The sequence below is a fragment of the Pieris rapae genome, chromosome 14, assembly GCF_905147795.1.
Source record: "Pieris rapae chromosome 14, ilPieRapa1.1, whole genome shotgun sequence".
Taxonomy (NCBI): domain Eukaryota; kingdom Metazoa; phylum Arthropoda; class Insecta; order Lepidoptera; family Pieridae; genus Pieris; species Pieris rapae.
The window spans coordinates 4,590,926-4,604,054 of NC_059522.1; the positions used below are offsets into that span (position 1 = coordinate 4,590,926).

General features: G+C 34.4%; 3 protein-coding genes across 3 annotated transcripts; all 3 read left to right on the forward strand.

The window, feature by feature from the left end:
* Positions 1–2,624: 2,624 nt before the first annotated feature.
* Positions 2,625–3,651, forward strand: LOC123689730. Its single transcript, XM_045631109.1, has one exon. The coding sequence runs from the start codon at positions 2,720–2,722 to the stop codon at positions 3,563–3,565; it is 846 nt and encodes a 281-aa protein (XP_045487065.1). The 5' UTR covers positions 2,625–2,719; the 3' UTR covers positions 3,566–3,651.
* A 1,693-nt stretch (positions 3,652–5,344) lies between these two features.
* On the forward strand, positions 5,345–6,427 carry LOC111000427 (knob-associated histidine-rich protein-like). The gene has a single exon (XM_022269850.2). The coding sequence runs from the start codon at positions 5,349–5,351 to the stop codon at positions 6,330–6,332; it is 984 nt and encodes a 327-aa protein (XP_022125542.2). The 5' UTR covers positions 5,345–5,348; the 3' UTR covers positions 6,333–6,427.
* Positions 6,428–9,046: 2,619 nt separating this feature from the next.
* LOC111000433 lies at positions 9,047–9,996 on the forward strand. The gene is made up of 3 exons (XM_022269861.2): positions 9,047–9,159; positions 9,257–9,601; positions 9,872–9,996. Exons 1-3 carry the CDS (start codon positions 9,129–9,131, stop codon positions 9,973–9,975), a joined length of 480 nt encoding a protein of 159 aa, XP_022125553.2. The 5' UTR covers positions 9,047–9,128; the 3' UTR covers positions 9,976–9,996.
* The last annotated feature ends 3,133 nt before the right edge of the window (positions 9,997–13,129 follow it).

The following is a 13,129-nucleotide window of genomic DNA, read 5'->3' on the forward strand; positions in this document are numbered from 1 at the left end:
TATGGTAACACACTAACGCGGAATGCAAAATTTATGTTATGGCGTGAATGAAATAAAGAAACAAATATTTATGACTTGCAATAGCATAATGATGCATTGTGTTTTTGTTTGCTTGTTTATAAATTTTCACTCTATAAATAAATACAGGAAATGTCATATAAAAACGTTTAATCGTGTATTGTACGTTAGTTTATCATCATACCGCGATGGAGATCTATTTTGGAACTCTCTTAGTGCTCTTGTATTTTCAATATATTTCTTCAACACCAATGAACTATGTCTATTATGAAAATCCAGATTTGGGATACGTCGCTGCTTTAAGTGGTTCCTCTGCTTATACCAAGACACGGCTTAACGGACCAAAAAAATTTTTCGTCGGTAATACCAATCAAAAATATATGAAGCTAGCGAATGAAGAAGCCATTAACTCTTTATTTAGTATTGGTAAATTTTCGCCAAAAATGTTTGATCCAGTGATTGATACTAATAACGTAAATGCTCCCAAGCTTACTGAAGATGATACAAGACAAACCAAACAACCAGAAATTATAAAGCCTGACTTAAGATTTGTTGAAATTGATCAGACAAAAAAATCTAAAGACAGTGACGTCAATCATCAGAACTCGAAATTCAGAATGGCTCCAGATTCTAACATTAAAGAAGTTCAAAAACCTAACCTTGAGGGTAAACCTATGAATCAAAAAAATTATTTCGAATACAGATTGAAGCAAAATAAACGTAGAGCTAACTTCAAAACGGTTCCAAAACTACAGTACGACTTAAACCAACCACCTATTAAAAAATCACAACTTCCAATTCAAAAGTATGGTGAGAAACCATTACCCAAACCCAACAGAGACATGACGTATAAACAAAGTGATAAGAAATTTAATGTTCAAGCAATGACAACGATTTTAGATGATATGACTCAAAAAGCGCTAGAACGCTATGAACAAAAGCAGGATAATCAAAAAAGAGACACGCAATCAACAATAAATGATGAGTACATGCAACCTACAATTAATCAGCCATTCAGTAGAGACAATCGAGTGAAATTCCTTGATTCTAAGCACATCCCCGCACGAATTGGAAAGTATGAAGAAAGTTTGAGTGGAAGACCATATGCCTTGTTTTACAGGGGTTTAGAAAATCTTGACCATCGTGATTTTTATACAGGTTCAGTAGATAAGTCTCTTCATAGTAATATTGTTGAATCAAAAACGCTCGTAAAAGATATAACTTTAGATAGGGAGCGAAAGAGAAAAGCAAGAAAAATATCAAATATTAAATTAAATCGGAACAGTTTAGATTCGAACTTATTATAGATCTTCTCAAATAACTTTAATGAAAATGTGCCTTCACATTTTATTTTTAAGGTAACCGGCTTTCTTAAGTTGGAAATTGCTAAAATGTATTTAATTTTATTAACATTTATACTTGTATACATATTATTCTAAATAAAAAATACGTTAATAAGCAAGATTATTTGAGGAGATGCCTATTAATTATTAGCGATATTAATTTAATAACTGATAAAATATCTAAATGAAATCTATAACCGATTTTAAAATTAATGCCACATTATCAGTAGAATATGTTAAATTATTACAAATAGCGTAGCGGTCAATAATAAATGTATTAAAAAATGGGCTAAAATCCTATAAAAGTTAACAGGTAGCTAAAAGGTAACATTAGTTGAGTGCGCTTCGTATACATAAGACAGCATATGTAAGTATTCAATTTTGTTCCAAATAAAAAAGCAATACTTATTTGTTTTTTTTATAAACATGATATAAACCCATATCCAAATAAATAGTTTATTCATAAAAAGTCTTTTATTTAAAACAAAATTATTCTTGTCATCATGGGTCTTACAATGAATATGTGAGGAGATATTGCGAGTTTTGAAATAAGTAAATCTGTTCACATACTATGCCCGCATTAAGTGTAGATAGATGGTCTAAAAATTAACGCGTGTGAAACAGCAAGGAACATATTCGGTATTGTGTTGATGTAATAACTGGACCTCATAGTAAAAATTATTTTAATTATAAAATAATTCGATACGGATCCGAAGATATGGTTATTAAAAAATAGAAAATCTTTTATAAAAGACGATGTTTATAACATGCATACGTATATATTATGATCACTCTTATCAATACGTTATATTAAGTTTTTCCATAATACATAAGTTACTTCAAGGTCATTCACCTGTTTATGGGTGAAAATATATAGTTTAAAATGCGCCATGTACCTATCAGAACATGCAACCTGCATTCCAAAGGCACTGTCACGCTCCAGTTATATTAAATTGGTATTAAGCTTTTTTTTTAATAATTATATCTGAATCTAAATGTTTTAATTGATATTGTTTTCTTACTCTAATCTCAGCTAGAATAATGTTCCATATTGCATTTTAGTTTTGTTTTTTCTTAGCAAGGACAGTTTTATAAAACTATTATTTACCCAATGAGTTCTTTTTAATTAAACAGCTGGCGTAACCAACTGAGCTACCACAGAGATACCAACTAGTTACTTATTAATAGTTTCTAACGAGTAAACGTGCAGACATGCACGGAGCGAATAATATGCTTTTCAGTAACATTGACACAGAAGTGCATTGCTCAATTATTAGCGCAAGATGTCAATGTCCATTTTCTTGCTATATAAATATTTGTTGTGACCTTTACTATCATTTCTGCCAGAAACCAGTAACATGGTACGTCGCATTGTTCTATTATTGATTATTGCTTATGGCTCGTGTATGAAAATGCGGGAAACCGTAGAGAGGACAGTTATGGTTAGAACTTCAGGATCGGACCTGCAACCTGCTGCCACTGGCTTCATTTATAAAAGAGGGACCGATGGAGAAGCGGTTGTTACCAAATTGGGGCAGAGTGAAGTCATGGAACAGTTATCAAAACTTTATAAGCCCCAAGAATTCACTGGTTCTTCAAAAAACATTGGTTCTTTTGAAAAACAAAATGCACCAATAAAACAGGATAAAATTATTCCTGTCAAAGAAAACCCAGATGTTGACGGAATAGCTGATGATGACTATAAAAAAATAATTGATGAATACACAACCAATTTTGACGATTACTTGAAGGATTTGGAAACTTTTAAAGAATACAATAATAAAGAATTCGGCTTTGATGTTCATCATGATTACGATCCAAAAGGTTACAATGATTACGATACTAAAAAATATGAAAATTACTTCTTGGCACGAGAAGATCCATATGATTATGATAAGGGGCATAAAAATGAGGGGTATAAAAATGAATATAAAGTTCCCCAGAATGTTGCATTTCGATACAAAAACAATGAAAAAGATAACAAAAATGAAAACGGCTTCTATAGAGACGAGTATGAGCATCACAGAGGAACACCAAGTGGCAATGAATACACACAAACATCAAATAGAACAGATGAAAAAGATTCAGACGAAAATGATAGTACCACATCAAATGAAGAAAGTACCACAAACTCCTACGCAGACTATGGAGCCAAAAGCGGCCTTGCTACTGGCAAAGGATTTGGCTACAAAGCTGACCAATAATTTAGGACTAATTACTGTATTGTTGTTAATTTTCGTAATTTTGTAAAAATGTATGTGAATGTTGATAATATAACCTTACACACTTACACTAAAATTTTCATTAATAACTTAAACCATAAATATTTATAATCGATTATAAATACGAAACTCCGCTGTGAAGTGACATTAGATTAAATTCCTACAGTTATTAAAAAATAAGAATAAGAGACCTGGTTTCATTACTTGAACCAAATGCACAACAATATTTAAATGACGAGAGTCTCGACAGTTAATGGCTTTGTAGAAATCAATATTTTTAACTACATAAATTTATATTTTAGCACTTAATATTTTAGTAAGTAAGCTACTGAATTATTTCCGAACCAATTCGACTTAGGGTCCTTACCAACTTATAACCGTTATGGCAATGTGAGTGTCCATCACCGGCGGCATCACGTACTCGTAAATTCAGGGGAGCCATCTGGCCCCCGTTCTATTAAATAAAACAGTCCCATTTAATTGAATTATTATTATATACCCAATGTTTATTAAATTAATTAAATAACGTTTAGCTGTTTGACTAAATTACCCTAATATTAATTAAAGATTAAAGTACATAATATTTATTATTTACCCACGTCTATGTATACACAACCTTTTTTTTCATAATTTTGATAGTCATATAGATGCGCCATGAAAAAATAAATGAGTGCTTTAGTAAAAGCAATAAATAGTAGTCCCTAATCTGATGACTGACCTAGTTTCTTATAAATATGGTTCGTAAAGTGTGTTCGTCTACATTTTGATGAGTATCTAGATACATTGACGATAGCTGTTAGAATACATATTAAAAATAAATTACACCCTAAGTCGAACTAGGGTCTTAAAAGAAAAGAGCATACCAAATATTAAAAAGCCGGCATCGCGCTTGCCACCTTTTTGGCGGTGCGAGTGTCCATGGGTGCAGGAATTACTTAACATCAAGGTGAGCCCTCTGCCCATTTGCCTCCTGTAACATAAAAAATACGTTGCGAAAATAAATAGACATCAATATCTTTGGGTAGCGAATAGGTATCTAATTAACCCTAGTCATTATATTATATTATATAATTATCATTATATAATATTATATTAAGCTTTTTTATAATAAACTTACTAGTTCTGATCTTATGCATCAACTACGTTATACCTGTATAAGTAGTGCGGTATACACTCTTTAAAATGTCGTTTAGAAGTAAATTACTTTTTATATACCGACAGATCTCAAAAGAGAAAGGAATAAACACTATGAAGAAATGAAAATGTTCTAATTTCGAGACAAATACCAAACTGATAAAGGCGAGTAAACAGACTTCTAGGCAAGACATGTCGAGCTTTTTGAGTTTTAGTAACCCAACCTGCATAGAAATTCCTGGGTGCAGTCGAAATTTATATCACGACCTTAGGGTTTAAAGAAGCGTACCTGGCCAGGATAACAAATATATTTATATATACGTACATTACCGTTTGAACATGCGTACCTTTATTATTAAATTTCTCTATTTCTTTACTTTTTCTTTCTACGAATGTAATCATTTTCAATTTTAATTTTTTAGTTAATGTAATACCGTACATTATAAATTATCAAGTCTGATACACTTTTAAATCGACCACAGTAACAATGCCAACATTTTTTTATCATTTCTTTGTCACCTCTAACCTCGCGTCAATAAACTGTTACATGGCTATAAGAACGGCACTCATGGTCTTTTCATATTGAACTCTTAAGCGATTGTTCAAGATATAAATATTGAGCAATCGCGTTATGAAATTATTACAGCACAGGTTGTGGAACGATACACATCTCAACATGAAGCTACCACTTACAATTTTACTTGTGGCATCCATAGCGACAGCCATACAAATTGGCGTTCCGGCGGCTTCAAGTTATGTCTACAGAAACGACAATAATGGCCCAGCCAGTCTGCTACAATTAGGACATTACGCGCAGCCCCAATTTCTACCGCAGTTGCAAGCACCCCTTGCTCCAGTGAAAGCTCTGGAGGCTTACGATTTAGCTCCCCTACCTTTACCGTACATTGCAGCTAAACCTATTGTTATCGAGGATGCAGAGGAAGATTCTGATGAGTCACAAGAAGATGGTCTGATTGGGCTTAGTCATGAAGGAGCTGGCGGTAGCGACTATGAAGAGAAACATCACAAAGCTCACGGTGAAAAGGGAACTAAGGGTTACCATTCTAAAGGGCACTTTGCAAAGGGGCAAGCTGGTAGCTATGGAGAAGCTCACAATGAAGGACATCACAGCGAAGCAAGTGGAGAAAAAGGCGCCCATCACGATGAAGCCGATGCTTATGGTAAACATCACAAGTCAGGTAAAAGCTATAAGGGTGGGGATCACGGGCACAAGAAATACCACAGCAAAGGTGAAGAGATAACTGGATACCATAAAGTATTCAACAAGGATGAGTTCAAGAAAGATCATGACTTCTACGATGTAGCTGATAATAGTGGCCATTACAACAAACATGGTTCCGAGAAGAAACATTACAGCGAAGAAGATGGTGATCATGCAGAGGGTGGAAACGGATCTTCAGGTTATGAAAAAGGAGATTTTGGTAAATCTGGTTACCATAACAAAGGACATGTAGATGATGGTGAATCAGCTCATGAAAGCAAGGAAGGTGAAGAGAGTCATTACAACCATAGTGAGGATTTCGGTAAAAAAGGAGGTAAAAGTCACGAAAAAGAGTATGAATATGAAGATGTTGATCACGAAGATGATGAATAAACACATATTTCCTAGTTAATTTAAATTTGTTATGTTTGATACCGATGATGCTGTGATTTTTTAATTTTTAAAAGTAATAAAGAAGTTGATATGAATTGTGCTATATTTTCTTAATTTCTTAATACATATTAAGACGAGCCCACAAATCTACTTACTTAATTTGCCTAAGCAATTGCCTTGATTATATTTAAAATAAATTAGTGTTGAATTTTGATAAAAAAAGAGAAATCAATTTATTACCTAAGTTCGTTGCTAAAATTATTAAACGTTTCTCTATTATAAATCATCACAAATGAGTAAGAAGGTTTCTTTAAAGAAAAAAATATGTTGTGGGATATAGTAAAAAGGCACTCGAAACTGTCTTCTTGTCTAATTGGTTTTCCCAACTGTCGCTTTTTCAATTCTCAACAGATTGGCTATTGTCAAACATCTAAAATCTAAAGAAATAAAATTTACTAATAAGTTTCGCAATTAAAGTTGCTGAATGAAAAATATACACGATGATATTAATATTTATTTATGCTTCAACTTTCATATTAGTCACTTATATATTGATCTCGGGGCTGACGTAACAATTTTATATACCTGTTGCCCGTGCCCGTTCAACACTCGCCGTGGACTTCACAAATGTGTGGACTCAGTTCCAACATCCACGCTGTCCACTACCATTTGGTCCTTTTATTATCTTTTAAAAACAGACCGTCCATCGGGGTTTTTCTTTTTAATTCTTAAAATACCTCAAAGCCTCAGTCAGGTAAGTCGCCGTTTGCCCCCCAACAAAAAATTTGACATTACTAATTTTGTTAGCGACTACGAATATTAAGTTTTTAATTAATTTGTGATTACTTCCTCACAACCTTGAATTATGACGATTTCTAATAATTTGTTTATAGCTATAAAGAAACAATGCCGTCTCGAACAAGGTGAATTGATCGAATTAACTAGAACATTCAATTAATTTACCAATAGTGAAAGTAATGTTAATTAATAATTTTATACATTTTTGAATTATTATAAAGCAATGTACAGGTTATGAATAAATTGTCTGTAAAAAAACGGAATTATTAAGTTTTAACTATATTATTACTATGTAGGTTAATAATGTTAATAATGTTAATTAAAAATGTTAATAAAACCTCTATACTTGTGTGATGTTGAGTAAATTAATAAGTTATTTCAAAATCAGTAACAGAGTATATCCGACGCATAGAGGAGGCTTTTCACCATTTTCATATCTGATATCATATAAAAACATTTTATATTTATATGGGATTGGAGTGTCTGTGCCTACTGTTTCAATTATATTATGTTTATTTACATTATAGTTTGTTTTATTAGAAAATGAAAGGCTTTTTAAATTATGAAACATCATTTTTATAATTTTATAATAAAGTCTGGAGAGTTTTGGAATGTTAAGAAAGTAAATCATACCAATTTTTTTCATTTCATACATTTAGTTTAATTTGTCCCACAATTCTAATTTGACCGTGGTCATCATATCAAAATGGTGATCGATTTCGATTTCTTTATTTTCTATCAAATGGCCCTAACGAAATCATAAAGAAACGAAAACTTAATCACCAACTGAAAACACAAGAAAATGTATTTTATATATATTGTCAGCCACTAATGTAATGTAAACAAACTACCGAAACGTAACGTTAAACATGAACATATCACAGAGTAGGTAATATTATGTTACTTAGGTTATATCCTTTAACATTCCGATTCTTAACTAAATACTTGATTAGAACCAATCGATACGCAATTGGACATATTGATTAATCAATCAATAGACCATAACGCCAATCTGATCATCTTAAAAAAAACACCCTTGACCACTAAAGAGCTATATAAACTAAACAATGGGCATGTATGTCAGTGTCGCAAGCCATTTCAATTGCGAAAGATATCGCAAAAAGCAAAATGCAAAAGAAAATAGTCGTGTTGACATTGATCTACTATTGGACTGAAGCTACGCCCTTGAATGCCGATTCAGTTGATTTTACGGACATATCTAATTTGAAGTACGATTCGAAAGACCTAGAAGACTATTTGAACTATCTTGAAGGTGAACAAAGTAATAATAATGCTAAGAAAAAATCATCGAACAAAGGATCAAAAGTGAACTACAATATTGAAGATTTAAAAAAGTTTTTTAAAAGCCTTGGATTGAAAGATGATGGTTCCTACGATGATAGCGAAACGTACAGTCTTACTGAAGGCACCGCAGCTAAAGCCGTGGGCATTACAGGAAAAGAGAATAGAACTTACAAAAAAGGATCCAAAACAAGAGGTTTTCATAGAGTTCAACACAAGGATGAATATAAGAAGGATAAAGAATTCTATGAAGACGATGAAGTTAGTGGTTCAATAGATAAAGTTGGCGCAAAAGGTTTCGGCTACGACGTAGCAAAAGGCAATGGTTTTGATAAAGGACTATTTCATCGCGTTAGGAAAACGGGCCTCTTTGGAAAACAAGGACTTTCAGACAAAGGAAAAGCTGAGAAAGATTTTAGTGTTTATGAGAATAAATTCGACAATTATTTTGACAGTGATAATTAATTAGTGACCTTGTATATGGCACATCGATAAATCCAATTAGTAGTTCACAGTTTGTTATACTTGTAGGAATAAATAAAACTATAAATTACGTTTGACGCATTTCATTAATTTGCAAACTTGATTTCCGTAATAATTTATGATACCCGTATAAAATGCATTTATTACAAAAACGTAACACTGTTGCTGTTAGTCCTATACAGTTAATTGTACACATTAGAAGGGTCATCCATAATGGGAGCTACAAAGTTATGCATTTATACTGGTAAGTTATGTTTTGCTATTTGCCTGTATTGTCAGGCTTTAAAGAATTTACAAAAATTTATGTTTTAAAGTATAATTTATAAAAGTTATTTTTTTAGCATTTATATTTGCTGTTGTCAATGAAGTTTCGCCGTATGAATATAACAACAATGATTCTGCTAACAGAATAAGGAGACAAATTCCATTTGCCGACATGAATCCCTTCTATTTAAGTTTTGAATCAGACCCATATACGTCAGGTGTCCATAACTTTGGTTTAATGGTACCTCCACCAATAAACTACGAAGTTCCAGGTGCTGAGAAAGCATATAGGTGCTCCTTAATAAAATGCGACCCTGGAACCCAAACAGGAGCAGTTTGCGCCTGCAATTTTAATACTGGCAAAGTTGTCTCCTTTAAGAATCAGTGTGATGTAATTAAACACAACTGTAGATTTGATACAGGTAAGTTTTAAAGGCAGTAAAAGGGTACATAATTTTTGTTGTTAAATATAATTGTAAAAAACCATATTCAATATAATAAGGGTATGGACCAAACGTTTTTTTATAGAAACAATCTTACGAAAACATGACGGTAGGATTTTGGGTACTTGCGTCGAGGAAGATTGGATAAGATTATTAATTTAAATGTTTGTAATATATTTGAAAATATTGAATTATAAAAAACACATAATTGAAAAAAAAACTAATTTGTATCTAAAATCTTATTTCCAGAATTTAGGGTCATTTTACATGAGATTTGCCCATGGGAGTTTCAGTCAAGAAGAGACAACAAGCCGATGAATTTTGATTACACCAACTCGAAATACTATAATTGAATAAAATGTTAAATTTGCAGTCTTTAAATAGTAGTATCTATTGATTTCACCAGCGATAATATAGTCATAGCATGATGTTAAAAGTCCAGGCTAATATCTAAATATTAGCCTGGACTATCCATATAATAAAATACTATCAAAATAATGAGAAAATAAAAAACTTGCTTTATTGTATTAAAATAAACCAGTTCCAATTTATTAAAATACTATATTAAATCACTTAACTATATTTTTTAAATATATTTATATTCAGATTCTCTTTAGTAAATGAATAAGATTGATCACAATTTGAAGATCTAAATTATCTTCAAAAGTACAAAGATTTATTTCTCTTCATTTTTCTAGCTAGTCTTTATCACCGGGGCGACGACTAAGCTAGGCATACTTTCATATCTTTCATTCATCTCTAAATGAAACGAGAGGTTTTATTTATTTATTCAAATTAGTTTTTAGGAGGCTGGGGGTTGATGCTATTTGATACATTCTTTCTCCCAGCCTCCTTTTGATATATGTCTGTTTCTTAGGATTAATAATTAATTTAGTGTTTACAAAGGTTTGTACAATAATGGTTAGTTTGGATATATGTGACCGTGGCAGATTGGGAGAGTAGCGGCCACTTTTACTCAGAAAAGAATTTCATCTATTGTTTTAACAATAAAAACTATAGATTCTCTGAAGTTAGTCTTAGGTATAATCCTATTAGCTATAGAATGTTGACCTAAAAACTCAACACCTCACCAACCCCTTTTAATTTCTTTATTTTTTATTCTGAATATTTTATATAAACCTCTTGCAAATTATATGTACATATATCTAAAATTCCTGAACGCCTGCATTGTCTTAAGTGATGTTAATGCTGAAGTGGACAAGTGAATCAGACGATAGCACTCCCAACATAGACGGAAGGTACAGCTTTGATATAAGAAATAATAGACAAAGATTGTTTCTGGCAATAATCTTGCCAATACTAGACGTTTATAAACGTTGACATATTATGACATATTATGGCACGCGATAAACGCGGCGCCTAACTTATTCCTCACCGTCCTAAACAAATGCCTGGAGCTAGGGTACTTCCCCAAATTGTGGAAAATTGCTACAATAATTGTATTGCGCAAACCGGGTAAGGCCGATTATTCAAACCCGAAGTCTTATCGACCCATAGGCTTACTACCTCTTCTAGGAAAAGTATACGAAAAGATGCTAATCGTTCGGTTAAAGTGGCATCTAGTCCCGAAAACCTCGAAAATCCAATACGGATTCATGCCCCAGCGGAGCACTGAGGACGCCCTATATGACGCAGTCACACATATACGCGCAAAGCTGAAACAAAAGAAGATACTAACCATCGTATCACTCGATATAGAGGGCGCCTTTGACAGCGCTTGGTGGCCGCAAATTAGAGTCCGCCTGGCAGAAGAACAATGCCCATTAAAACTAAGGAAAGTTATGGATAGTTACTTACATGAAAGACAAATTAAATTAACCTACGCTGGACACACGGTTGAAAAAGTTACTAACAAAGGCTGCGTTCAGGGTTCAATAGGGGGACCAACAATGTGGAATCTAATATTGGACCCGCTCCTCCAGGACTTGCAAAATAGTGGTGAGTACGTCCAGGCTTTTGCGGATGACATCGTTTTGATAGCGGAAGGAGAAACCGGTAGCGAGATCCAGCAGAAACTCAACCTAACATTGAACCGGATACATAGATGGGGTATCCTAAACAAACTGAAATTTGCGCCACACAAGACCAAAGCCATGGTGGTGACTCGCAAACTAAAATATGACACCCCACGGCTAAATATGAATAATGTACCGATACAGATGGATAACCACATCCGAATCCTCGGAGTTGATCTGGATTCTAGACTCACATTCAACAGACATGTGGAGAGAGTATGCCGGAAAGCCATTCAGATATATAAACAGCTGGCTAAAGCCGCGAAGATCGAATGGGGACTAAACCAGGAGGTTATCGCGACCACGTACACTGCTGTTATTGAACCAATCGTAATGTATGCGGCCGCGGTGTGGGCTCCCGCGACAAATAAAATCTGTGTACGGAAAAAACTAAACCATCTGCAAAGGGGCTTTGCCCAAAAAATTGCCAAAACTTATAGGACGACATCGTTACACGCGGCAACCCTACTGGCCGGGATACTTCCTCTAGACCTACGTATTCAAGAAGCCGCTGCCTTATACGAGATAAAAAGGGGAGTCAGCACGGAAATACTGAAGGAGGGCGAGGAATTAGAGAAGAGAGTGCGATATGTGGATCTCCCACACCCGGCGAAACAAACAAAACTTGACTATAAGATGCTCACAAATCCGGAAGAAATCGCAAGATACGGCGGCACACAAATCTATACGGACGGCAGCAAAACAAGTACAGGAGTGGGCGCCGCTTGGACAGAATGGAAAGATGGAATGGAAATAAACAGCAAGAAAATGAAGATGGCGCCCCACTGCACAGTATTTCAAGCCGAACTGATGGCACTACGGAACGCGACTAGCCACGTGGATAAAAACAAGCGCGACGTTAAAATATACAGTGACTCAAAGTCAGCACTAGATGCTATAGTGAGTGGACGATCTCTCGATCCCCAGGTAGCCGAGATCCGCCGGAGCCTGGAAGAGTGCCGGAGAACAGGAACTCATATAAGCCTCTTCTGGATAAAGGCGCACGTTGGTACGCCGGGGAACGAGAGAGCGGACACATTAGCAAAAGAAGCGTCGGAAAAACTAAGGTCAGAACCTGAATACGCTGCCCCCTGTCATATATTAAACATCAGATAAGGCAAAGGACTCTGGAAGTATGGAATGAGCGCTACCTGGGGGGTGAAACAGCTGGAACTACAAAATTATTTATAGGCAATGTTAAAACTGCGTATAAATTGGTAAAAGAGAAGCGTTTCACACCCCAGATGGCGCAAATTCTAACAGGGCACGGAGCCTTTGCATATTACCTGCACAGATTTAAAATTAGGACAAGCCCAACATGTGCCTGCAGTAATGAAGAGCAAACAGTGGAACATGTGCTTCTACACTGCCCTATATTCGCATCGTCCAGGCACGACCTGGAGCAACAAATACAGATGACTGTAGACCGTAACGGCCTACAGGACATATTAATAAAGCACAGACCGTGCCT

Bases quoted from the DNA above. Each gene is read 5' to 3' on its own strand.
- LOC123689730 (XM_045631109.1), top strand. From the start codon at position 2,720: ATGGTACGTCGCATTGTTCTATTATTGATTATTGCTTATGGCTCGTGT.
- LOC111000427 (XM_022269850.2), top strand. From the start codon at position 5,349: ATGAAATTATTACAGCACAGGTTGTGGAACGATACACATCTCAACATG.
- LOC111000433 (XM_022269861.2), top strand. From the start codon at position 9,129: ATGGGAGCTACAAAGTTATGCATTTATACTG. The intron at 9,160-9,256 runs GTAAGTTATGTT...TTATTTTTTTAG, and splicing joins AAAGTTATGCATTTATACTG to CATTTATATTTGCTGTTGTC. The intron at 9,602-9,871 runs GTAAGTTTTAAA...TCTTATTTCCAG, and splicing joins CAACTGTAGATTTGATACAG to AATTTAGGGTCATTTTACAT.